At 39.3% G+C, this 27,902-nt stretch overlaps 1 protein-coding gene across 1 annotated transcript; it reads right to left on the bottom strand.

The window, feature by feature from the left end:
• Window positions 1-576: 576 nt before the first annotated feature.
• Window positions 577-27,743, bottom strand: PI15 (peptidase inhibitor 15). The gene is made up of 6 exons (XM_082259411.1): window positions 27,599-27,743; window positions 26,917-27,255; window positions 8,415-8,533; window positions 3,167-3,299; window positions 2,961-3,076; window positions 577-1,006 (listed from the first exon to the last, which is right to left on the bottom strand). The coding sequence occupies exons 2-6, from the start codon at window positions 27,187-27,189 to the stop codon at window positions 871-873; spliced, it is 777 nt and encodes a 258-aa protein (XP_082115537.1). The 5' UTR covers window positions 27,190-27,255; window positions 27,599-27,743; the 3' UTR covers window positions 577-870.
• Window positions 27,744-27,902: the final 159 nt, after the last annotated feature.

Below are 27,902 nucleotides of genomic sequence, written 5' to 3'. Positions count from 1 at the left end.
ACTTAACAAGGAATCTGATTGGTCACTTTGGGATAATTGGTCACTATGGGATAATAGCTGTTTCCCATTTTTTAAACTAGCCCTTCAGAACACAAATCCGGTTATAGATGCAGTCCCTGCAACCCTTCTTCCTGTGCCACTGGAACTGCAATGCTGTAAAAAAAATAAGGCCCAACCCCAGTGACATGCATCTTGTGGGTTGGAACCACAAATGGTTCATGTAGACAATTTTTCAACTGCTCAGATTATGTATGTCTGTGAACTGCATGAAAACTGCAGGAAAACTGACAACTGAAGTGTCAGAAAAATTAAGACTCAAATATATAAGATTGGGAAAACTTGGCACTAATCATTTAAAAAAATTTAGCCAGGATTTACATTGGCTTCTCTGAATGATGTTACCTTCCAATATACAGTATATGAGAATTAATTGAACAAAATTTTGGACATTTTCATAACTATTCCAAGCAGCCAGCTCATTATACATAATCCTTTTAGCCTGTGGTATTACCATACATTTACCAACACCACATAGAATACAATTGAGTTGAGAAATTTTAAAACACTGTAAAAAAACCATACATATTTTTGGAATAGTATCTAAAAGATCTTTCCTTTTGTATAAATACATATGAAATAATAACTGAATTCTAACGTGAATTCAAATGTACCTATAATGTACTTGAGGTGTGTTAATACATTGCAACAGTTTCCTAATCTTAGTACTGGAGTGGTGAGGTCACTAAGTAATTAGAAGTGATACTGATACTATATGCTTTTAAAAATGTTTAGTCTGTATCTTTTCTTGTGATTTAGATAAATACAAATCACATAAATCTGAAATAGTTTTGAATCATCAGGCAACACAGTTCACTTAAACCAGTATAAGTAATTTGATGTCACTCCTGGAAAGCACTGATTGTCTGTACAGGAACTTCCATAACTTGGAGGACAGGCTGAGCAAGGTACGCCAACTTTGTAAGGGGCTTCTCCAATCCAGTTCCCCCTAAGATGAAAAAAATATAAGCAATATTTAAATACAATCATTTTTTTATTAGTACATGCATTTATCAACTTGCTGAACAATAAATTAGAGCATTAAACTAAACCCCTGGCAGATATACAAACACACATGAATCCAATTATCCAATTTAAAAAAAATGTATTTTTACATGCAACTAGTGTAAATCTTTGAATTTGTCTTAGTCTCAGTCTCCTGTAATTCCTAGTACGGCATCACATAGACTCACTGAAGGAGGATCAGCACTTGAGACCAACCAGATGTGCTACATTTGCTAACAGGGAACATGCTGGTGAGAAGAGAGATGACCTTATTAGCCTATTGCTGCTCCTCTACTGCCCAATCATAGGGAAGAGGCAGGAAGGTGACCTTGCTGAGTTGTTCAACTGCAGCAAAGAAAAGGCAGGTTACCAGGCTGAAGGGGATATAAAGATCTCAGGATCTCAGGACAGGGTGAACAAAAATACAAATATATACAATTCTTGCAGGGCTCACACACAAATTATTTGTGCAAAAATGAACAAAGTAATAAATAATGCGTATAATGTATAACAATAATACAAGACAATCACCCTATATTGCTAGCTGCATGTTGCTTCTGGGCTGTGTAGCTTCAATGTTGCTAATGCAGTGCAAGGGAGAGGAGCACTAATCAATTTAATGCAGACAGACTGGGCCCTGGCCACTGGCAACCAGCATGTATGCAATAGTAAAAAACTCTGATGACAGCGTGACGGTGCACACTCCACAACCAATATGTTTAAATTGGATACGTCCGATCTTTCTTTTTATGTTAATTTTTGCGCAAAGGATTTGTATGTGAGAGATGCAGGAATTGTTCATAGTGTTTCATGTGTGCTGTTTTTGGAGCATTTAGGCTCATTGTTGGCTATCCTACAGATGTTTTTAACCACTTGTTGCTCTCCTATTTGTGCTTGAGTTATCTATTGTCAAAAATACAAATAGGTTGACAAGTAAAACAACACCAATATATATATATATATATATATATACATATATATATATATATATATATATATATATATATATATACATATATATATATATATATATATATATATATATATATATATATATATATATATATTTCATTTTTTTTTTTTTTGTATGTAGATAAGCTTTATTTACAGAGTTGTTCCCATACCTCTGAAATGCTTGTTTTGTTTTGAATGCTAGTAACAATAAAATAGCATCAGCTTGCAGTTTTAATATAACCCTTTCCTTGCAAAGTAAATTATAACCACTGATTGTTGTCAGCTAATTGAAGTAATAGATGCTCACCGATAGAGTAGCAAGTCAGTTAAAATGAATTCCTTAGAGTATACAGTATGACCTCTGAGACCATATTATGTTCAGCCATTGGTGTTATTGAGTCAGAGCTGAAAAAATGGGTACTGCTCAGGGAAGATATTGGTGGAAAGCCATGTCATCCTTTAGGAGTAAATCAAAATTTGCAGAAAAGGTGCACTGAGAGTCCACAACCCATGACATGAGTTACTGTACTAACGACCAAGCATTTTCAATATCAATGACCATAATCTTCTACACAGCTAACTCTGTAGAAATTTGCCATTGAAGTCTAATACATTATGAGGAGACTCTTTCTACTAATATAGTATGCAATGTTTGCTTGTTTCCTAGCCTATTACCTATACTGTGCCTACATTGCGGGTGGCAGTCTGAGAACTCAGTTGAGCTCAGATATTGCATTGTCATATGTGAAGGACATATATACTGAAGTGCAATTCCAGTTCTTGCATTACCTTTCGAGACCACAATGAAAGCTACCTTTTGAAGTACAACTATAAATGCTAAGTTAATACTTAGTAGGAAACTGATCACACAAATATACCATACTGGTTTTATCATCAGAACAGCTGTCCCTGCTGTAGATAAATGTGTAAAATTTTGGACTTACTTTGGAGAATAATTGCAGACCAAGTACACAGCTCTTCTCCATACAGCTCCCCAGACATTCATATTGTAACATGTATTGATTGCACATCCTATTCTGTTAGTTGTTGCCCAAACCATCTACCCAAGAAAACACATATAACAGGGTGAATATTTTTATAAAAAAAATCATGCTGCAATATTATTACACATACTTAAAGCATAACAAACCTGTGTATAATGTGTGCACATTGGTCCATAACATCTCAAGGGACATCGGGGATTGCAGTCTTGAGGATAGGGAAATGCATAGTCCTTCACTTCATCATACCATGGTTTTACCAGTTGTAAAATAGATTGGTATCTGCAATAAAATTAGAATATCATATACTGTATGTTTATATTATTTAATGTTACAGTATTTCTTTTCAAGCCAATCCTAATTCCCTTACTGCCTAATCCATGCAACCCTAACACCATTGGATCTAGACATACTGTGCAGAAAAAAAAACAATGTTGCAGGTCTACCTTTGCGCAGAGAGTGCATTTTGACCCCTGTAGTTGGGTGATGCCCAAACTATGCCCTCTATTAAGATTGCTAGATGGGCCTTGATGCCTTAGTGCAGCGAAGTTGTACTTGTGAAGACGTCTACTAATTAGGTGGCCTCCCAAATCTACATTGTTCACAGAAATAACATAAAGATGTTTCCAGTGTACACCACAGCAAGAACAGTTTGTACTTCTACTACCTATATAGTGGCAAAAGCATTGTAGGAGACTTAAAGGTAAAGCTGTATTTTGCCTTGATAGTGCAAAGTAACAGTTTCACTTAAAGTGGTTGTAAACCTACATAGTCCTAAATGGTTCCAAGCAATAATTATTGTAATGACAATTGATTCATATGCTCCCAAAAAAAGAAATCGCCATTTTTCTATCTTTGTTTGGGACAATCTCTTCCCTGTCATGTGACCGCAAGCCCCTGCTTTCTTAACCAGACAGCAGCCAGTGGGTGTGTACATTCAGAGCCAGCGTCATGACTTCTGGACGTGGCATCTGCATGCTGCAGTAGATGGTTGTTTCTAATCAGGCATTTAGCAATCCAAAAAGTGCCATACAAAAGTTTGTTATTTACCAAAAAAATAAAGTGGAGATTTTGATTTTTGACTGGAATTCCACTTTAATAGCTCGGTGTTTATACTCACCTTTACCTGTGCTACCCCACTATCCCAGTCTGCCACCAAAACCTATCCAAGTATGGTTGAACATATGATATACCCCATTTCTTCTTAGGGTTCAATGCTCACTGCTTTAAAGGACAATCCTCAGGACCAGGCACGCATTGCCTGACATTATATGTAGGATGGTCTCAAACTGTGTGCTGAAGCAGATAGTGCCTGTTTCAACAAGAAAATGGCCCTAAACAGGTGTGAACGTGACTAAAGTCTGGTGGGTGCTGCCCACAAAGGAGAAAAGTCTTTAGCTAGGTGTTGCTCCTATGTGCTGGCACTTGTGAAGCATGTGCCCAAGCCTGTCTGGCTTATGCAGGCAGGCTGCCTAGCAGACGGATGTCCCTGTTCAACCAGATCAATGTCTGAGCTAAGCAAGTAGTAATCTCTATGTGGGCATGGAAGTAGTTAAGCAGAGAGGCTAAATCCAAGGCTGGTTTGTTTTAAGATGGATTAGCGACAAAATAGCCAAGAAGCTGAAAGATGTTTGTGTTTGTTGTTCTGCTAAACAACCCTTGCGTGGGCAAAGCACTGTGTTACTTTGACTTTTGAATTAATAAAAATGGGCAAAAAGCCCTAAAACACATTCTGCTGAGTCATTGGGTATACTCTCCATTTCAAGCTAAATCTTACAATTGGTGGAGGATGTGAATGGCAGATGTGGAGCTCCTTCTGCTTGGAGTTTGCTGATCCCTTCTGAGAAGCAAGTTTTCTCAGAGAAACTGTGTATGCAATTTGTTACAAGAACCATTGAAAGACATGGTACATCCTGTAGCAGGTGTATGCATGCAAAGATTACAGTATGGACAGTCACCTAGGTTTGAGAACTGTAGAGTCTGTCTCAGCAACACTTAAAGTGAAAGTGCAATATATTGCTGGATTTGTGCAAATTGATGTGGATGTTGTGATTATGTCTGAAATAAGGGATTCTCAAAAAGAATACATTGCTAAAATGAGAGATATATTTATGTAACTAGAGAGGATATCACCACCTGGGTGAGTTCCTCTCACCCATACTTAAACAGGATCCGCCAGTTTGGTAGTCTGCCATGGACTGGTGTAAACATAATTTGGCAGTGGTGATCCCAGCTACAGAGAGAGCAGGGCAACGGTTAGTGACTTAAAATGCTGATGGCTGTCCAAAGCAGGAGGCGGGTTCTGCTGCCCAAAGCAGAACTCCAATTAGATTAGTTGACTTTATGCAAAAGATGTTGCTCACTGATGATGCAAACGTTTTTCTAAATGCCTTTAACCTCCCTGGCGGTATGATTATGTCAGGAATTACATACCAAAAGCGGTACAATTCTTTTCATGGAAATTTAGCGTTATGTATTATAGGCCTACAATTCTTAGTAATTACTGACTTAAACCTGACCAAAATAAGACTCTAGTAGACATCCCAGATGTGATAAATTTGAAACACAAACGCATGAATTATAATCGAATCAATAATATTATTTTATTATTTAATATATAATATATATAATAAAATGATATTATTGATTAGATTATAATTCATGCATTATATATAGATATATGTGTGTGTGCATATATATATATATATATATATATGCATATATATATATATATATATATGCATATATATATATATATATATGCATATATATATATATATATATATATATATATATATATATATATATATATATATATATATATGCATATATATATATATATATATATATGCATGCATATATATATATGCATATATATATATATATATATATATATATATATGCATATATATATATATATATATATATATATATATATATATATATATATATATATATATATATATATATATATATATATATATATATATATATGCATATATATATATATATATATATATATATATATATACAATATAAAATGTGTTTTGTGTTTTGTTTTTTTTTTTTTTCTTTGAATTTCCCTCCCTAGTTCCGCTCCCATGCAGCATTGCTGCTGCAGGGAACGGAACTAGGAAGTGATCACACCGACGGAGGGACGGAGGAGCGGCGGGACTCTCGGCTGGCGATCTCAGCAATGAGAGATCATCGCTGGATCGCCAGGATAAGGTAAGAGAACACCGCTGCGCTCTCTGCAATCCACCCCGAGCGTGACTCGGATTTACCGATCCTGATATGAAAAATCAACCCCGAGTCACGCTCGGGATTACCGCTAAGGAGGTTAAGAGGATCGCTATGCCAGAAGCATTGCCCAAATAGTACTGGTCAGAATTGCTACTGTTCCTCTTGATAATTAAATGGGGGCCTAATGGGTAAAGGGCCATGGTAGCAACAATTATGACAAGTTTAACCCCTTGCCTACCAATTTACATTTCTAAATATTCTGAGGACACTAACCATGGCAAACATTTTTTTACAAATACTGTGCAGTGGGGAGGGGGTGCTTTTGCTACATGGAAAAAACACTGATCTTTTAAATTACATCCTTGGGTGACTCCTTTAAGCTGCATGTGGTGTTAAGGAAGAGTACAATTTTCACAGACAGCATCAATGACACTGTATTCTGGCACTACATATTTTAGATGTGTAATTTATTTTTTAAAAGTTGGCTTAAATACAGCAATAGCACCCCAATAGGATTCATATTAACATAGAAAAAAAGGCTTTTATAGGTAGTTTTGACTGAGACATCTGAATTTTTTTATGAAGCGACAATAGGCCTAAATGGGCTGGTGGAAGTAGCAACCACAATAAATCTAAAAGTTATAGAAAAGTTTACTGACAAAAGTAATAAAGATAACATTCTCAACTTCATACAAGTGGCAAAGCACTTCAGTAGTATAGTCTGTGAGCTTCTTTTTTGAACTACCACACTGCAGTTTAAATTTGAATTAAATGTTCAAACAGTGCACAAAAAAACAACAACACAATATTACATTCCCCAAACACTCTCCCATCCCTCTATCCCCATTTATTCACAAAATATTCAAATTTAGACTTCAGGTAGGTGTTTGGTAGAAATTGTCTGGTATCAGGACCGTACACAAGCCCCTGAATAGGCAACAAATATGAAGAGACATGGTGGGTTATTTAATTTGAAAAATAAATGAATGTACAATAGTTGGATAGTACAGCTCTAGGTGGCAGCGGAATATCCACTACCTGATCAGGCCACACATGTTTATTGCCACTTTAGAGTCATACCGGCCAGATTTTGCCTAGCGGAAATTCAGTGCCTGCCACTTCATCTGTGGCATCACTATATACTGGAGCTCAACATCGCCCTTGCTCAAGATGCTGCTTCCTCCTCCACTCATTTATCCTTCACCCCTCTCTCCTCTTTCCCCTCCTTCTGCTTTTCCGCCTTCACCTCTTCAACCTCAATCTCCTCTTCCTTCTACTTGCCCCTGAATCATACATAGTAAAGAAATGAAAACAGCCCTGTCCCTGCATTTCCTGACCTGAGTGGCCACACAGAAACAAATTAATAGATTAATTTCAGCCCCCCTTCAGTCCTCAGTCTTTTCCTGGGAGCTTTCTGCAGACACAGGAGGTGAATGGCAAACAGCAGCAAAAATAAGAATACAACACTACAGTCAAAGGCTGCCCAACCTTTTCCAGAGTGAAATCTTAAAACTCAAAGCAATAGCTAGTAACCACCTTCCTATACCAGATTTTTGCTGGAGTAGAAATAAAATGTCCCTAAACCTCCATGTGCCCAGCACAATATGCCAGCTTGGCACTTCAAATGCTGCCCTACCAGCTATCCCTCTTCCTCTAGCTTGAGCCCTGGTCAGTTGCATTTTAACATCTTTACACCCACCATAACTTTTTTAGGTTTCTTTTTGTAAAGATGATCTACAAACAAACATTGTTATTTAATACTTTTTTATTTATTTTTTTCTTGCAAGGCTGCCCTTGCCGGGTCAAGCAAACACAGACAGGGACAGCAAGAGTGTAACTAAAATGCTTAAAAGCATTCATTCCAACTACTGGGTGTCAAAGATGTACCACTGGTTGAAGGTGACCCAATCCAGGCTTGAAGTACAAGCCTGCCTGGGGGGTTAGTGATAGAGAAGCTCACTTTTATTAAATTGAATCAGACCTAGCTCACAGATGACTTCCAAACACCCACTGCAGAGCTTACTGATAAAATAAATACATTTATTTTATATACGTTTAACTAAGAGAAGACCAAAGCAGGGGGTGGACCTTTCACAGTGATATTATACATGTGCATCCTCCTCCCCTCTAAAGTACATAAAAGAAATGATTTACCTTCCTGTCCTAACTGAGAGATTCTGGCCAAGAAATCTCATCAAGTATGGAGGTCCATGATCCCAAATGCAGGCGGCTGCCCAGGCTTCAGCAGACTTTGCCAAGGTGTCATCCCAGACCTGAAGGAGGCATGATACTGAATTAGAAATTTTCTAATAGTGTAAATAAACATATACAGTATGAATTGATGTACTTTACATGATTTCAAGGATGGGCCTTGGATGGGCAATATAGTTCCCCCTATTGTACCTGCAGGAGGGGTTTATATTCAGGAAACACTTGGGAACATAGGTGAATTAGTAGATGTTTGAGAGTGAGATAGGTATCTGGAGAATAGGTATCTTTGAGCTACTAAATTGCTGAGCACTACTGAGAGCTGTGTCTCCATTGGGGAGACCCAAGGGTTTGTTGGACTATTATACCTCTGCGAGGCACTATCTTGTTTTATTTATGCTGAAAACAAGAATAATTTATTTTTTTAAGTTGTTTTGAACCAAATACACTTTTCTGTTTTGCTACTGGACTCAAAGCATCATTGTGTTTGCCTTTAGTAAAATCAAGACTTTTCTATGATTATACATCTGTGCTGGTGATTCCTGACCTCCTGAACTTTACATTTGGTATGTTCAACACAGATTGAGATTTCTATCGTTCATGGGTTCAGGCAGTGTTGGATTCTTTGAGGAGAGGGGATTTCACTGTAGACCCTGAGAAATGTGCTACTGGAATGGAGGAAGCACGGTTCCTGGGACACTGTGTAGGTAGGGGAGGGTTATCCCTGTCTCATAATGAAAAAGTAGATCCCAGCACTTATGGGTATGGATGGGTATGACAGAAAGTTTGAACCCAACTTCACCACCTTAGCTGCACCATTAACCGACCTAACAAAGAGCAGAAAGAAAGTCAATTGATGATTCAGTGGAATTCTCATGCAGAGGATGCTTTCCTGAAACTTAAAGCAGAACTAGGCAAATGATGTCATACATCCCAGGAGGGGAGGATGGATTTTCTCAGCTATACACACCCTCCTGCCAACATGCCTGAGCCAAGAGCAAATGGATTCCAGGAAGTAGAGACTACATGAATCATCTGCCTTTACTTAAGATGCCAAGGCCAGAAATCCTAGGTAGTGTTTTTTAGGGCTGCTACTAATTAACTAATTTTCATAATCAATTAGTTGGCCAAATATTGTTTTGAATAATTGATTCATTGGATAAAACCATCAAAAATGTGTAGTGTAGAATTTAGTTACTATGTAAAGTTTAAAAAAAGACAATTTATTCTTGGAAATGCAATGGTAAATATAACTAACCAACTATATAGTTAGGGACAAAAATATCTAATCCACTTTGGGAATACCAGAAGAGATATATAGTATATAGAGGTTGAATCTGGTACATATCATCAGACTCCGTTCAGATCAAAATTTGTATTGAAAGAAAAATAAATAAAAAGAACTAGAAAACTGTTCTGAAGCTTTTCAGACAGGACAATATAATATTATGCATGACAAGTTCCCTTGCCATAGACAAGGGAGTAATGCATTTTGTATGAACACCAAATAATCAGCTGACCAACTAAGCGATAATGAAATTGTTATTAACGATTATAATCAATTAGGTCGATTAGTTGTTTTCAAAGTGATTTAACAAAGCATGGAGACATGGATGGATTGGAGATTTTGCTTTGAATATTAGAAATTTAATTGAACTGCGTTTTTGGTTTGTGGTGCTCAGATGCAGTGCAATTTCACTTTCAGGCCGCATTATGCTAACATCCAGTGCAAATTGCTCCTTGTTTTTCCCAAAAGTTTATCATACAAACCGATGCCTTAAATAAAGGACTGGCAGCCACCTTGTCCTAACAGATCAATGGAGAAGAGCACACCATCCTTTTTCAAAAAACAGATGGCCACTGAGAGAAACTTTGCAGTTTTGGAGCAAGAGTGTCTGGCCATAAAGTGGGCTCTGGGCTTCCTGCAGCACCTTCTGCTGAGCAGGATATTGTGCATTGTATCAGGCCATGATGAGACAAAACAAATAAGCAAACATTAGAGTGACTCAATACTTCTCGTTTAACTACGTGGTGGAGCATAGACCCAGAAGACCCTGAGATGGGAAAGGAGGGGGGTGGGGGGCTAATGTACAGGACATCAAGGATGGGTCCTGGGTGGGCTATATATTTTCTCTTTGGATTATGGTACACCTCCCTTTGGGACAGTAAAGGTTAATTGTACCCCTGTTGGTAGGCTTTATAATCAGGATGCTCCAGGGAACACGAGTGGGTTAAACTAGCCATAGATGGCTACTCAAATGTTTTGCTTTCAGTTGATCCAACAGTGGGTAAAATAGTCTATCTGATAACATTTTAGACACACTGCATGCCTAGAATAGACTTGGCCTCTTTAGTAGTAGCTAATATGTAAAAATGTAACCACAGAACAGTCAAAGCTAAGTTTGAGCCAGAGCTCATGGGGGCGGAAGCATAGCTATGCAACATTAACATTGCTGAAACAATGTATTAAATACAAATAAAAATAGTTAACGTTCCAACCAGGCAGGGGCATTTTAGGCCAAAGTTGAAACCAAATATTTATATAAACGCACCTACTTAGAATAATTTGTTCGTATAGTTAAAAAGTAGCTTATTAGATCATTGCTGAACAGTGTTTATAGAACATGAATATTACTATTTATTGTTTATTTTGTTTAACTTTTAATTATTCTGAGACGTGTTAGAAAAGCCTTTTTATTAGTAGCACCAGATGCGGTGTAAGTAGGAGCAAAAGGCTGAGCTTATGCACATAGTTGCCTGGAATGGATTTATCTATTAAGGAGTAAAGGAAACCCGGTATAAAGAAAGGGTGCAGAGACATCTAACCAGATAAGTGTAACTCTCCAATAGAAGAAAAGGAGATTGGGTGTTTGTCGGTGGTTATTGGAGTTCAAACAGAAGAGTTGAGAAGGTTATTTATATCTCAAGGAACTCTAGTGATGAGCTCCCATAAATCTTAAATGCTACTGAAGTCATTCTAAAGTCAAAGTACAAAGTCACGCTCCACCAATGGATATTCCATAATATTAAATATTTAAGTACCTGGGGGGTCCAGCTACAAAAGACTGACAGTCATTACAGCTATATGGGTGGAAGCGGAATCACAAACTAGTACAGGTTAACCTCTCCAATGCATTTTCCAACACAAACAAGAAGTTTGTAGGTTATTTAATCCACTGATGACTATCCTAAGGCTGCCTTCCAAAGGTTTGAAGATCTGAGATCTTCATTTCTGCGTTTCTGTGCCAAAATGGACAGCATTCAATAATTTTCTTCTTTTTGTTTTTTTTTATTTCATTTTCAAGTATTTTATTTTATTGAAGAATGCAAATGAGTAACAACCTTTGACTTACAGAACAATGAGAAGAAGTGCAAATTTTGGTAACAGAGTAAAATAAACAACTGTAACTACAGATAAATTTTGAGGGTCGGTAGACAAGGGGCAGTAAGATGGGTGTTTATGAGAGAGTGATGACTGGCGCTGCCGACCCACAGGCACCCCGGAAAGGGAGCATGCTGTGCCAAGGCGGGGAGGCGCAACCAATCAACTGTTGTACTGAAAGGGAACAGTTCCCAAGTTTACAGCACCATGTGAGAGAAGAGGCAGGGGGGTGAGAGGGACCTCACGGGTATCCAACCAAACAGGAGAAACATGGGTTACAGTCAGGCAGAATGAGGGAGTAGGTTGAGCACGGTAACCATTAAGCTGTAGGTAAAGTCACAAGGCAGAGCCAAACCGAAACATTGTAGGTGCTACAATATATGTATGCAGAAGGGAGGAAGTAGGGCAGGGAGGGGGGAGCATTCAATAATTTTCTGTGGACCTCCATTCATCTCTATGATTAACATACCTAAAAGGTACATTACAAAGTACACTGGGTCCTCACATCAGTGAACCAGAAATGCTGGTGTATGCATTTTTAGTATGCGGATTTGCAAATGCTTGCATATACTGGGACGGTGGAGGTCAGCAAAGCTTCACCTTATTAACCAAGCTCTTGGGGAAATTCCCTTTGCAAAGTGAGCAGACTATTTGCTCTTAGTAAACCAACCCCATTATGTACCCTGTAGTAACTTTAATTTATTGTAATGAATGTTCCACAGACAGTCGCTTATGGATGTCAAAACCACTGCAGGAGTTCAGACAAGGAGTTGGTAGACACTTTTAAGACCAATAAGAAAAGTTCTGCTTTTGCCTTTCTATTCAACTCATTCCTTAGGCAATACTGTAGGCAGTCTACTATCATCTATAAAGAACTGCCAAGATCAACATGCAATAATGTATTCTCTTTATCCATTCACAAATAAATCTCAAATAGTATTATAGGAATCTGCCTAAAATGTATACTGGCATACATTAGGAAACCCTTTAGTACACATCCACACAGTACAGTATAAAGGGACATTTTAGAATACAAATTCTAATAAACTTCTTTAATGTGATGTGTACATAGATAGCTGTAAATAATATCATTCTAACTATTCTACAGAATTTATTGTAAATAACTCAGAGTAAATAACTTGGAAAAAAAATAAATATTCTTGCTCAACATTCATTAGTAGATAACAAACAAGCAAAAAATTTGGGGGAGCATACCCATGTATTTCTAAAGCTGGTGCAGCTATGAACCAAAAGACATGTATATTAAAAAAGAAGAATAGCGCACACATGCAAAAGAAATTACTACCAAATTTGAAGACAATCCATAAATAAAAATGGGGATTTGGTCCCACCATATGGCCATATAGTGCTCAAGCCCACCACCACGTCAAAGTACCCCATTATCAGTGGGTCCTACACTATCCATGAAAAAGAGATGAATCCAGCCTTTCTAACCCTTGGAGACCCACTGATAATGGGGTACTTTGACGCAGTGGTGGGCTTGAGCACGATATGGCCATATGGTGGGACTAAATCCCCATTTTTATTTATGGATTGTCTCCATATTTGATAGTCATTTCTTTTGCATGTGTGCGCTATTCTTTTTAAATATACATGTTGCTTGGTCCATAGCTGCACTGGCTTTAAATATACATGTTCAGGGTTTGCTCCCCCAATTTTTTGCTTGTTTTATTATGTATTCGGTCTGACCAGACTTCTGAGGTTGAGCATCCCATCCCCCACACACACCTGTACTCTATTGGTGTCCTCTATCAAGTAGCTATAGGAGGAGTCCCCTGTAGTGCATTAGCACATCTTTCCCAGCAAGGAGTGTTGTCTCCAAGGGTTACAGAGGCTGGATTCACCCCTTTTTTATGGATAGTGTAGGACCCACTGATAATGGGGTACTTTGACGCAGTGGTGGGCTTGAGCACGATATGGCCATATGGTGGGACTAAATCCCCATTTTTATTTATGGATTGTCTCCATATTTGATAGTCATTTCTTTTGCATGTGTGCGCTATTCTTTTTTAATATTCATTAGTAGATAATGAAAATGATTTTTTTTACAATAAAAGCTATGTGCATACCCAAATCTGACCTGGTATCAGACTTTTGCAGTCCCAGTAAAGCTTAGAGTGACAGAGAATGAAGCAGTAAAATGAGCCATTCATTTCATGTGCTAAGGAGATTCCTGACAGTACAAGAAAAAGCTTAATTGACAGGCTTAGGGAAAATGCGTTGAATGATGCTGGCCATCATTCAGACAGAAAACAGAGGACACCTAGTGACAGAAAAGAAGGCAAGCATAGGGCAATTTGGGATTGAAGGCTAATATTTCAGCAAAAAAATGTTTCTTTTTTATCTTTTAATGGGCTGTTAATTTTTCATTCCTTATTAGAGTTATGCTTTAAAGAGTAACTCCAATTTTGTTGAAAAAACATTCCCCTCTGTGTGATCTATGGACTTTGCAGGGATTTTAAGAAACTTTGTTGCAGATTTCCTGTATGTTTGTCTGTGTCCATGTTGTAAGTGAATCTAATGGGAATGGTTTCTTAATTATTAACCAGCTGCTTCACCTGCGGGCACTAATAAGGATAATGGCTGGGTCTACATCCCTTTAGACATGATTTCCTATTTGTTGCAGGGAATGCCTGATATCTGACTTGTATCTTAGTGCAGACTTCTGGGAAAGTCAGTGAGCCAGCCACAGAAGCAGGAAATGGTGTTTCTGAGGGGCGTTCTGTACACATTCTATGTATAGAACGCCTCCAGGTAGCCATATTACATTACATGTTACAAAAAATTAAAGAGCTCCAGATTGAAAAGGAAAAGTGATTTTTAATAACATTCAATTCCAATATGATTTGAGTTGCAATTGTATAGGCTATATTAAAAATATTTTATTGCAATTTTTTTCCCCCACAAAAGTGAAGTTACCCTTTAAAGCAGTCTGTGTGTGTGTGTGGCGCTAATTCCAGGACAATTGCAGTAAACTAATCCAACAAATCAGATTTCATTTATATATAGTATATGAACTGGATAGACGTGTGTCTTTTTTCAAACAGACTAACTATGTAACTAACTATGAAGTCAGGTGCATGAAAGCTCACTTCTGATTGGTTACCATGTGTTACTGCAATTTTAATTTTTGCTTAATTAAGCATGTTTATGTTATGTAATTTATGATGACTGTTAAAGCATGAAGAACAGAACATCATACATAGTTTGAGCAGACCTGAGACCTTAAAACAATAAATAATGAAAATAATTTAATCCTAAACTCTGGCTATTGTACACAAAGTATTCTGAAGAAAAACAGTTATGCAGCAACAAAATAAATTTAAACATAATGGAAAATACAGTGCATCCAAGGTTTATTTATAACCAAATTAGTTTGTACATCCTCATATCGTACACACACGTCATGCATAATGAAGAAATATTATTGGAACATTGTTGACGATGTTGCCAATCATAAACCAATCAGCTGTACCAAAGTGAAATGTGTGATGAATCCGTAAAATACACTTTGATAGCTGCTATACTCACCTAAATAATAGTAATGAAGTGCATTGTGCAAACCTATTCAATAGGAGATATACAGTACAGTACATACTAAACATAAATATATAAAAAGGAAAGTCTTGAAAATGAGTTTGAATGACTTAAGATAAGTAAATGTAGTTGAAAGGTGAATGTGATACACAAAAGATAAGAGCGGGACAAGGACTCCAGGCACCCGCACAACTCCCACTGTATGCTCTATCTTCTACCTGAAGAATTGTAGGCCCGTAGACCAATGACACATGTACTAGTGATGTATTTTCTGGGATGGAAGTGACATTGGCATGTAATGTTAAAATAATAACACCTTTTTCTTAACATATTCAATAAAGATAATATGCAAAGTTTTCTGGAATTGTAAAACTGTCAAATTTGATATGATATAAGCCACTCTCAATTACATTTCACCTCCTTTTACTTAGCACTTGTCCACATACTTTGGGAAGTACTGGACCATGTCAAAGGAACAGATGATCATTCCTGACATTCCACTGTAGAATTCCTGTGCTTCCACTGGGATAATTAGCATGCATAAATTCTGCCACACTTTGCAGGATGGATTAAATATGGACAGAGCTGAACCTTGTTATTTGATGCTATAATTCAATACTTTATTACCTGTTGCAAATGGATGCCAGAAACAAGAACACAATTAGGATATTTCAGCAATAGTAGACTATACAGTATTCAAGCATGTATTTAAGTATTGATATTTTGTAGTAGCAGAGAGGTTGGTTTACTAAAACTGGAGAGTGCAAAATCTGGTGCAGCTCTGCATAGAAACCAAATAGATTCTGGGTTCTATTGTCAAAGCTTAAAGTGATTGTAAAGTCTCATTTTTTTTTTTTTTATATTAAATTAACAAACACGTTTTACCTACCTCCTCTGTGCAGTGGTTTTGCACAGGGCAGCCCGGGTCCTCCTCTTCTCGGGTCCCTGGCTAGAGCTCCTGACCCCTCCCTCCTGTTGAGTGCCCCCACAGCAAGCAGCTTGCAATGGGGGCAACTGAGGCGAGCTACAGCTCCATGTATCCATTCAGACATGGAGTCATGGCCTCCCCTCTCTCCTGATTGGCTAACTAAGTTTCATTGACAGCAGCGGGAGCCAATGGTGCCGCTGCTGTGTCTCAGCCAATCGCTGGATAGAGAGGGGATTCAGGTAAGTATTAGGGAGGCTGAGGGGGGGCTCCTGCACACAGAAGGCTTTTTATCTTAATGCATTGAATGCACTAAGATAAAAAAAATCCTTCTGCCTTTACAACCACTTTAATTAAACAAGCCGACTCTAGAAGCTAATTAGCTACCATGCACAGCTGCACCAGAGTTTGTACTCTCCAGTTTTAGAAAACCAACCCAGTGACCAGCTTCCTGTACAGTATCTCACAAAAGAGTACACGCCTCACATTTTTGTAAATATTTTAGTATATCTTTTCACGTGACAACACTGAAGAAATGACCCTTTGCTACAATGTAAAGTAGTAAGTGTACAGCTTGTATAACAGTGTAAATTTTCTGTCCCCTTAAAATAACTCAACACACACCCATTAATGTCTAAACCGCTGGCAACAAAAGTGAGTACACCCCTAAGTTAAAATGTCCAAATTGGGCCCAATTAGCCATTTTCTCTCCCTGGTGTCATGTTAGCGTTACAAGGTCTCAGATGTGAATGGGGAGCAGGTGTGTTAAATTTGGTGTTATCATTCTCACTCTCTTATACTGGTCACTGGAAGTTCAACATGGCACCTCATGGCAAAGAACTCTCTGAGGATCTGAAAAAAAGAATTCTTGCTCTACATAAAGATTGCCTAGGCAATAAGAAGATTGTCAAGACTCTTAAACTGAGCTGCAGCACGGTGGCCAAGACCATACAGCAGTTTAAAAGGACAGGTTCCACTCAGAACACCCCTCCCCAAGGTCAACCAAAGAAGTTGAGTGCACATGCTCAGTGTCATACTCAGAGGTTATCTTTAGTAACTAGACAAATGAGTGCTGCCGGCATTGCTGCAGAGGCTGAAGGGGTGGGGGGGTCAGCCTGTCAGTGCTCAGACCATACGTCTCACACTGCATCAAATTAGTCTGCATGGCTGTCATCCCAGAAGGAAGGTTCTTCTAAAGATGATGTACAACAAAGCCTGCAAACAGTTTGCTGAAGACAAGCAGACTAAGGACATGGATTAAAGGAACAATGTCCTGTGGCCTGATGAGACCAAGATAAACTTAGATGGTTTCAAGGGTGTGTGGTGGCAACCAGGTGAGGAGTACAAAGACAAGTGTGTCTTGCCTACAGTTAAGCATGGTGGTGGGAGTGTCATGGTCTGCGGCTGCATGAGTGCTGCTGGCACTGGGGAGCTAAAGTTCATTGAGGGAACTACGAATGCCAACATGTACTGTGACATACTGAAGCAGAGCATGATCCCCTCCCTTCAGAGACTGGGCCACAGGGCAGTAATCCAACATGATAACGACCCCAAACACACCTTCAAAGTGACCACTTCCTTGCTAAAGAAGTTGAGGGTAAAGGTGATGGACGAGTCAAGCATGTCTCCACCTACATCCTATTGAGCACCTGTGGGGCATCCTCAAATGGAAGGTGGAGAAGCGCAAGGTCTCTAACATCCACCAGGAGTTGAAGAGGTCTCCAGTGGCAACCTGTGAAGCTTTGGTGAACTCCATGCCCAAGAGGGTTAAGGCAGTGCTGGAAAATAATGGTGGCCCCACAAAACATTGACACTTTGGGAGCAAATTGGACATTTTAAATTAGAGGTGTACTCAATTTTGTTACCAGCGGTTTAAACATTAATGGCTGTGTGTTGTTATTTTGAGGGGACAGCAAATTGACACTGCTATACAAGCTGTACACTCACTACTTTACATTGTAGCAAAGTGGAATTTCTTCAGTGTTGTCACATGAAAAGGTAGAATAAAATATTCACAAAAATGTGAGGGGTGTACTCACTTTTGTGAGATACTAGTAGTAATGTGTGTTAATGTTTTAAAACCTTGTTTCTATTTTTATGTTCACAGAGGCATCCACATTTATGCATTACATGTGCAGTTTCTGTGCAGTACAAAACTGCTGACTGGACAAAGAAACGGAGCATGCTGATGAGATTATTCCTCTGCTTACCCGTTTTCTTGTTTTGGTTTCTACTGCTGCTCTCACCCAGTTGTAGGCCTGTGCATTTTTTTGCACATTTTCAGTTTTGTAGAAACACACTATAGGCCATTTAACATGGTTTCCTATGGATCACATTCACATCTCTGCATTTTATGGAAAGGGCCAGGGACCTTTTTCTGCTTTTTGGTTCCATAGGCTTCAATTGATCAAAAAGATGTATTGAAGAATGCATAATGCACCTGGAAAATGCAAACTGCATAGGTGTGAACCAGGCCTTAGAGCTGCTGTGCAGAGGATTACAGGATGCTGATATCACATGAAATATAGCTACCTAAGCTAGCTGCCATAAATTTGCATTTAGTGAATGAATAGTTGCATTCATTGGTGTTTTATTACATCCCCCAAAAACTTAGCTTAAAAACCATTTACATATTCTTAACAAGCAATAAATAATAAAAATAATAAAATCCCTATTGACCTCTGTAGGTGCAGACATTGTGATTGATCCTTAAAGTTCATACCAGAGGCACTCTGGTTGGGTTCTGTTCTATTTCTCAGCAGTGCTAAAGGCAGAGTCAGGTCTGGCCCAAGATATTGTGCTGCCTGGGTCCAAGAATTGAATTCTGCCCCCCTTACACACCCACCCGCCCACCCAAATCCATTATTTTATATAATGAAAACTAAGATAAATTAATCAGGAAGTCAGATTTACATTCAACAGCAACCACATCACATCTTCACATCAGGAGACCCCCTTAACATCAGGAGCTCCATACTTAGCACCCCTCCATCACTTTCTGTCTCCATGACTCCATTTCTCCTGTCTCTATCACTCCCTCCCTTCTTCACTCCATCCCCTCCTGTCTCCATCCCTCCATCTCCTCCTGTTTCCATCACTCCACTGCCTCCTGTCTCAATCCCTCCATCACCTTCTGTCTTCATCACTCCACTGCCTCCTGTCTCAATCCCTCCATCACCTCCTGTCTCCATCACTCCATCACCTCCTGTCTCCATCACTCCATCACTTTCTGTCCCCATCACTCCATCTCTCCTTCACCTCCTGTCTCCATCACTCCATCACCTTCCGTCTTTATCATTCCCATCACCTCCTGTCTCCATCCCTTTATCACCTCCTGTCTCCATCACTCCATTACCTCATGTCTCAATCTCTCCATCACCTCCTGTCTCCATCACTTCATCACCTCCTGTCTCCATCGCTCCATCCCTCTTTTACCTCCTGTCTCCATTACTCCATAACCTCCTGTCTCCATCACTCCATCACCACCTGTCTCCATCACTCCATCCCTCCTTTACCTCCTGTCTCCATCACTCTATCACCTCATGTCTCCATCACTCCATTCCTCCTTTACTTCCTGTCTCTATCAAAAAATCACCTCCTCTCTCCATCACCTCCTGTCTCCATCACTCCATTACCTCCTGTCTCCACCTCTCCATCACCTCCTGTCTCCATTACTCCATCCCTCCTTTACCTCCTGTCTCCATCTCTCCATCACCTCCTGTCTCCATCACTCCATTTCTGCCTGTCTCCATCCCTCCATCACCTCCTGTCCCCATCCCTCCATCACCTCCTGTCTCCATCCCCCATCACCTCCTGTCTCCATCACTCCATTCCTCCTTCACCTCCTGTCTCCATCACTCATCACCTCTTTTCTCCATCCCTACATCACCTCTTGTCTCCATTCCTCCTTCACCTCCTGTCTCCATCACTCCATTCAACTGTCCATCCTACCATCCCTCTGTTGTAGGTCTGTGTCTTTTAAAAAAAAAAACATTTTTGATCACTTTTATTCCTATTACAAGGATTGTAAACATCCCTTATAATAGAAATAAGCATGACACCCCCTCTTTAATGAGGGATCCGGGGTAAAAAAAAAATATATATATATATATTTTTTTTTATCAAAACAAATTGGCCCTTTAAGGCCGTTGGGCGGAAGTGACGTTTGACTTTGCTCCGGTCCTCCAGGGGCATAGAGTCGAGTGGGGGGCCATCTTGCCCCCACTCAATTTCCTGCACATCTGTCTATCCCATCGGATCATTTTCGCTGCTACCGATGGCTCCGGTATGCTGGAAAAGTGATTGGGAAGCGGCGGGGGGGCATCTCTCCCGCTGCCCAAAAAAGCAATCCCATTGGGAATCCACCGCCAGAACCGCCTGTTGTGTAAAAAAATACTGGGGTTATGGCAGCTAGCTAAAGTACAAACGTAAATACACTGTGGGCTGTCCGGAAGTGGATAAATTGGAATTCCAGTCCAACACTGACTATGCTTTAAAATGTTCCCTCCCCCTTTCTGCAACCTATCCTGACTACCTTGTGTAAAAGAGATGTGTATATTTACCTGTTTCAGCCCTGGTTCACATTGAATGTGGCTTTGAAATCATGTGACTTCACTTGAAATTGCCTGATTTCAAAGCCGCATGTGCTACTTGGCTGACATCTGTGCGACCTCATGCACAGATGTCTATACAAGTCGCACCTGAAATTGCCAAAAGTAGGGCAGGAACTACTTTTTCAAATCGGTGCTGCACCGCAAAGTCGTTGTTGCACCGATTTACACAGTTCCATTGCTGACAATAGGGTGCAACTTGTCATGTGATTTGACCTGTGAAATCACATGACAAGTCACACCGGTGACTGGTTCAGCAATGTGCCGCCCCCCCCCCCCCCCAGTTAGTGAGCAGCAGCTGCAGGGGAGAGGAGGGAGCGCTCGATGATGGCTAGGTATTCCAGAAGCGGTGGCGTCGCTCATAGGCTTCCATGTCATGGCCGTTGTCGACACTCCCTCCCATCCCCTCCTGCTCACTGAAACATGGGGAGCTGGAGCTGCAGGATCACATGCCCGGACTGGACTAAAGACAGGCAATTATAAACATACTTTTTATACAGAATAGGCAGCATAGGTAACAGGAGGGGTGGAAGAAACAATTTTAGGCATAGTTGGTGCTAGGCTGGAATTCCACTGACAAAAAAATTTACCCATTGAGCCCATTAACTATAGCAACCATCTGACCTATGCAATGCAGAAGACAACCACCCCATGGTTTAAGGAGGAGAAAGAGGAGAAGCCAGCATCATCAATTTCAGACCATCTGTACTGTATGGTCCTGCTGGTGGTCTGCGGTCGCAGTAACCTGGTAGCCAGCTGTTGTCACTGCAGCCGCCACTAATGCATAACACATTGTCCGGGGGATCCTTAAAGAATTTCTAGACAGGTAAGAATGTGAAACATCTCAGGCCAGAATGTTTTCAGACTGTTCTTTCTACATGACCACAAAACAGCTCTACACGTAGTCCAGGAAACAAGTCATGTTTGGAAAGCATGGTTTCTTTATGCCAACACAAACAATAAATCATAGTAAACAAGGCCGTCCAAGACTGACCAACTTACTGGTTAAACAAACCACTTCTGAAAGTCTGCACTCAGCATAGTACAGTAAGTCTGTATGTACACATACATTTAATGTATATCAGAGCGGCAGGATGGGTGGGTGGAGGCCGTAAAAGAGTTATTTATGGGAAAAGTATAGGTGTAATGTATATTTGTCTACAGTGCTTGTAATTGACAAAACATGGGGTTATGTTCATGGGTGAATGAATGGAAAATCCCATATGGTAGACAAAACAGGTACATGTGCTAAATAATATAGATATGCTTTAAGGAGACATAAAATGGTTGTTTCATATATAAAATGCAATATATTTTTACGGGATACTTAAGAGTCCTGAAAAAACACATGCAAAATTATTATTATTATAATACAGGATTTATATAGCGCCAACAGTTTACGCAGCGCTTCAAAACATGAGGGCAGACAGTACAGTTACAATACAATTCTATACAGGAGGAATCAGAATATGTATTCATAAATGAATGTCTGTTTTATCTGAGCTTTTATAGTAAATATATCAGTCTCTTATAGTACAATATATAAACCTAGATGAATAAGTGTATATAACCTGCAGATTATCAGATTTGCAGTTCATTCTGTTGGGTTTATTGAAAGTGGAGAATTTGGGTAAGATGCACAGAGATGCACAGAAATAAATGACAGGTTCGAGTGCTGAGGAAATATTGTTATTGAAAAAAAGGTTGAGAAATTCTAGACACCTGCTGGTTCTATGAGGGTACTGCAACAAGTCATAGCAAGATTGTAATTGCATGACAAATTAATTAGAGGCTTCATCTCAAGACACTACTTCCCCTAGTGGTCAACTGAAGCATGTCATTACCATGTGAAGCCGTGTTGCATACAGTAATCCCCCGCTACATCGCGTTTCAGTTTTTGCGGTCCCGGTAATTCGCGTTTTTTTTTGTAATGTTATTTTACTATATAAATCATTAAAAATGAAAGATTTTTGTGTTTTTCATAGCTCTTGCTCTGTCTCTAAGTATCTTTTATGTGTTTAAATGAGTTTCTATTGTTTTAAAAGTGTGTTTAAAGACCTTAAAATGCTTCTACACGTACAGTGACAGTAAAAAAATCATGCCTACAATGCATTTTAATAGGGTTTTTCTATTTCGCGGAATTTCACTTTTCGCGGCTGGGTCCGGAACGTAACCCCCGCAATGGAGGGGGGTTTACTGTATACTGTATTTTCTGGCGTATAAGACTACTTTTGAACCTCAAAAAAATCCCCCAAAAATGGGATTATAATATCTCCAAGGTAACCTAAGTATAAGTATCACCGGTAGAACATGTAATAGGGGGGTCATCTTATACGCCCAGCCGGAAAATACGGTATTTCATTTTTTTGTATTTTTTTGTTTCTTGTTTTCTCTTAGATCCCTGTATGTTTCTGTGAAATTACTATATACCTACATACAATATGCTTGTATTGGTAGCAATATATTATTGTATAATAATGAGCTATGTACGTTTTTACGGATTCTTGCACACGGCTCAGCTAAGCCTGTTCAGGGTCATTCCCAGTGTATTTCCTCTGCCCGGGGAGCCTAGGTGCAGGGTGCAGCCTGACAGTGACATGAATGGCTGTGTGTTGCGGTACTCATGTATACAGTGGTGCTATTATATGTACCAGTACAGTGTACTATTTTGTGCATAAGCCCATAAGCTGTACTCATGTTTACGATAGCACCACCATATACACAAGTAAAGCATAGCACACCCATTCAAGTCACTGACAAGCTATAAGCTGCAACTGGGCTGCACTGGCCGAGGAAATATGCTGGAAATTGCACTGAATGGGCTCAGCTGCCCCATGTGCAAGAGCCTTCCCCTTTAAAAAGAATTATGGCCAAGGCAGTTTTGGCCATACTTCTCTTCTGGGCCACAGGAGTGCCCTTATTTCTGCTCTCCTGTTACCCAGATTCAGCCGACAGTGAGCTAAAGCCCGCTGTTAGATAACATCACAGAACTGCTCCATGCTCTGAAAGGATCCTGACTTTAAGTTCAGGATCCACCCAGATGCCCGACCAGAAGTTGGCTCAGTCTCTCAACATGCCGCTGAGAACCTAAGCCAGCCTCTCCCACCCCTTCCGCAGTCCAATGAGCCTCCAATGAGCACTAAACGAGCAGAGAGCAGTGCCTGACGTCACTGCTTTCTACTCAGTGTAAACTGGGAACTGAGTAATCAGCGATTATGTGATCATGTCTGGCTAAGGGGACAGCCATTTAGGTAAGTATGTATGTTTGTTCTTTTGAAGTCCCACATTTCTCCTTTAAAAAAACAGCCCAAATGAATATCTACAACCCATAAAACCTTAAGTGTATCTAAAGCCAACTTTTTTTGTTTTGGACAGGGAAGGCAAAGGTTAAACCATCGGTCAGGTTTTTATTGCTGCCTGTGTTCCCTCTAGAGAGATGCACCCCTCTCTTGGCCCTGGTAACCATTGGCACTATAACAGGAAGTGATGATAAATCCACCTTTTGTGGTTGTCACTGGAACAGAAGGAGGGATGAAATCTTCCAATGAGGACACCTGCTCCCATGACAACTGTCTCAGATGGGATTTCCCCTTATTTTGGAGAGATTTCATTTCACTTGCCTTTGTGTCTCCCCAATAGGAAATAAAGAGCAAAAAAGAAACTGACATGTTTGTCTTTAAATGTGCTTTAAATATGACCGGTAGAAAATGCATATGATAAAACACTATACAATAGCTGTGCTATACAAGCTGCTGTGCTTAGCTTAAGTGCATGACCATCCATCCAGGAGAGTAAAATTGGTTTTTAACATTCCTAAATTAAGGGCATACAGTGTACAGAAAGCATCAATAGTCAGTGTAAGGTAGCCACAGGTGCATCATACAAACTCCCATTGCAATGAATGGCTGCATGGCATTCCATAAACTTGTGCATGTGCAAGAGCGTACAAATCTGGACACAGTCCTTCATTCGGCATTGTACATCCATGTGCATGCATGAGTAAACCCTTACATAGCAGCGTATACCCATTCATTACAATGAGAGGTTGTAAGCTGCACTAGGGCTTCCCTTACACCAGCTATTCATACTTCCTGCATGCTGTACACCCTTCTGCGACGGTGTATGAAGCCTAACACATGATTACACTTCTTAATAATCATTGTAAAAAAGCAGCACTGTATAGCGAATATTATTCATGGATAGTATTGTTTAAAGAGAACCTGTAAGGAGAACCTACAAAACCTGTCACAATAGACCTTCCCTTCCGAAAGTACCGGAATTTCCTGTCTGTCCTCCTGGTCCAGTGGCTTTGGTACTTTCTGAGTCACTGACCCAGAAGAATAAGATTGGAAGTTCTGACTTCACGTTGACTTTCCTAATGTAGAAATTTGTCCTAGCTCAGTGGCTTAAAGTATGATAGCCAGAGACAGCCTGGCAACTAGCATTTTTGGAAGGACATCAGCGTTAGCAGGTCCCCTTAACTCAGGTTACCTTTAAATGGTTGAATATCATCAATGAAACTAAAGGAAAATAAAGATATCTGTTACTACCAATCAGATGTTTGCCCTCACAGTAGAACAATGACAGATAGAACCTGCTTCCAATGTTTCATTTTACAGTTTTTATAGCACAAAGCATTTTTCAAACATTTACTGTGAAATAATACACATTTCATTTTTTTTTGCTATCTAGTAATAGATAAAACAAATGAATTTATAACTGTAATTTCTAAGTGCAAGCTTTTATGTAATATACACCTTACATAGTCACTTATGTCATTTGGCAAGGACATAAACAATATCTAAAAACCTAAACCAACCAATAAAAGCTATGACAGCTCTAAACTGGCAATACTGAGATTCTATTGGTTGGCAAGGGTAAGTACACATAAATGGCCATTATATCCACAACCGAATGGGATCAAATGACAACATTTCTGTATCCATTCCTACCCACAAGACAGGTATCACTCTTATACTTGGACAATTATTTAAGTCTTCATTATTCTAAATCCATCAAAGACACAATGGGGTTGAAGGGTGGCACAGTGGTGTAGTGGTTAGCACTTTCACCTAGCAGCAAGAGGGTTGCTGGTTCAAATCCCAACCACAACCCTACCCGCCTGGAGTTTGCATGTTCTCCCTGTGCCTGCGTGGGTTTCCTCCCACACTCCATACATGCTGGTAGGTTAATTGGATCATGTATAAAAATAAAAAAAATAAATTGGCCCTACTGTATGTATGGGAGTTAGGGACCTTAGATTGTAAGCTCCTTAAGGGCAGGGACTGATGCGAATGTACAATGTATATGTAAAGCGCTGTGTAAATTGACAGAGCTATATAAGTACCTGAAATAAATAAATAAAATAAAATTTACTAAAGGCAAATAGACTGTGCACTTAGCAAGTGCAATTGCTCCAGAGCTTAGTAAATGAGGGGAAAACTCTATTAACTTCCATCATCCAATCATGTGCAAGCAAAAATGCTGTTAATTTATAATTTTCCTTGCATGTAATTGGGTATTCAAAGTGAAGTGCTGCCTCATTTACTAAGCTCTTGGGCAATTGCACTTGCAAAGTGCATAGTCTATTTGCCTTTAGTAAAGTTTTAAAGTACAATTGAAAATGATCATGTCTTGCCACAGGAGCTGACCTTTAAAGGGAATCTAGCAAAGAAACAGAAGATGCCAACTTGTTTTTGAAAGTGCAAGTTCCAGAGCTTTCATCACCTTCATTACGTATTGTCCCTGACCCAGAGCATGCATATGCATATCAGATGTCTTGACACCTAAGCATATTCTTGTTTTGGGTCAGCAAAGCATCCAATAGCAAAGGAAAAAGCAATGATGGCAACTCTGGAGCATGCATCTTCAAAAACAAGTCAACAACAGTAGTCCCTATAGGTTTCTTTACACTCCTATGGTTGTATATTGCAGCATGGATTTATATTTCTGATAAATGAATGAATCACCCACCATGTACTCCATATTTGCTGCAGGTGGAAAAACTTTGCTTCTGACTTGGTTATGGTATTCGAGGATGGCGATCATATCATTTTGGGAAATGTAGCGCTTCCTTCTGGCCTTGGGGATACTTGCTGAGTCCAGCTGAGCATTCAGCTCTGGCTCTAGGATGGTGGAGTTGCTGGCTGATGATAATAAGTCTGTGGAATTAGGTAACACTAAACCACATGTTTCACAGAGGAGAGAGAATATAAAGGCTGCAGCCACAAAGCACATCTCAATCATGCTTGGAAGGCAATGCACAGACTTCAGATAAAACACAATTGTTTGGAATAAACCGCTTCTTGAAACCTATATAAAAGAAAAAAAGTAAAAAGAAAATAAATATTATATATTAAGTATTAAATTTACTGTGCAAGATGTTTAAAGTACAATAGTGATATTTAATAAGAAAAAGAAAAAAAATAATATGTGCTATAACTGAATAATCTGATTTCTTAAAACAAAAAGGAATAAAAAGAAAGAAAAGTAAAAATGTAACCAAACATGTATAGTAATAGCAGTTATAATTTCAAGAAATATTATAACATAGACCTACTAGATCAAGGAAATTTGGCAGGCAAGTTATTAAGACAAAATAGGAAAACTTCAGGACTGTAATGGATTAAATAAAAGAAATTCACCCCAATCTTACCTTCCAGCAGTTTGTCAGTCTTGCACCAGTGAGATTTCTATTGCTCTGCTATGAAGTGTACAGCCTTGTATGGGAAGGACATATCCTGTTGTAAATTCAGTGAAAGCAAAACTCTGCTTGCTAGGAACTTCTGGCTGCGGGATTTGTTAAGTGATAACAGCTTTTTATATGTTACAGCCTGGACTCTCTTGGCAGACCCTGGAGAAGTACAGCTTACAGAGGAGGGGTTTACAGTACAGTACAGTGATTGGGTGGCATCATATCGCAGGGCTGGTAAGAACAATGGCACAATCACAAATTAGGA

This window comes from Pelophylax lessonae (genome assembly GCF_965119305.1).
Source record: "Pelophylax lessonae genome assembly, chromosome: 5".
Lineage (NCBI taxonomy): Eukaryota > Metazoa > Chordata > Amphibia > Anura > Ranidae > Pelophylax > Pelophylax lessonae.
The sequence above is the reverse complement of the archived record's forward strand: the minus strand, read 5'-3'. Positions and strand labels throughout refer to the sequence as shown.

Coding starts and splice junctions, on each gene's coding strand:
- PI15 (XM_082259411.1), bottom strand. CDS start 27,189: ATGATTGAGATGTGCTTTGTGGCTGCAGCCTTTATATTCTCTCTCCTC. Junction 3,077..3,166: donor TGTGCACACATTATACACAG/GTTTGTTATGCT, acceptor TTTCTTGGGTAG/ATGGTTTGGGCAACAACTAA. Junction 1,007..2,960: donor GTCTGCAATTATTCTCCAAA/GTAAGTCCAAAA, acceptor TTTTCATCTTAG/GGGGAACTGGATTGGAGAAG.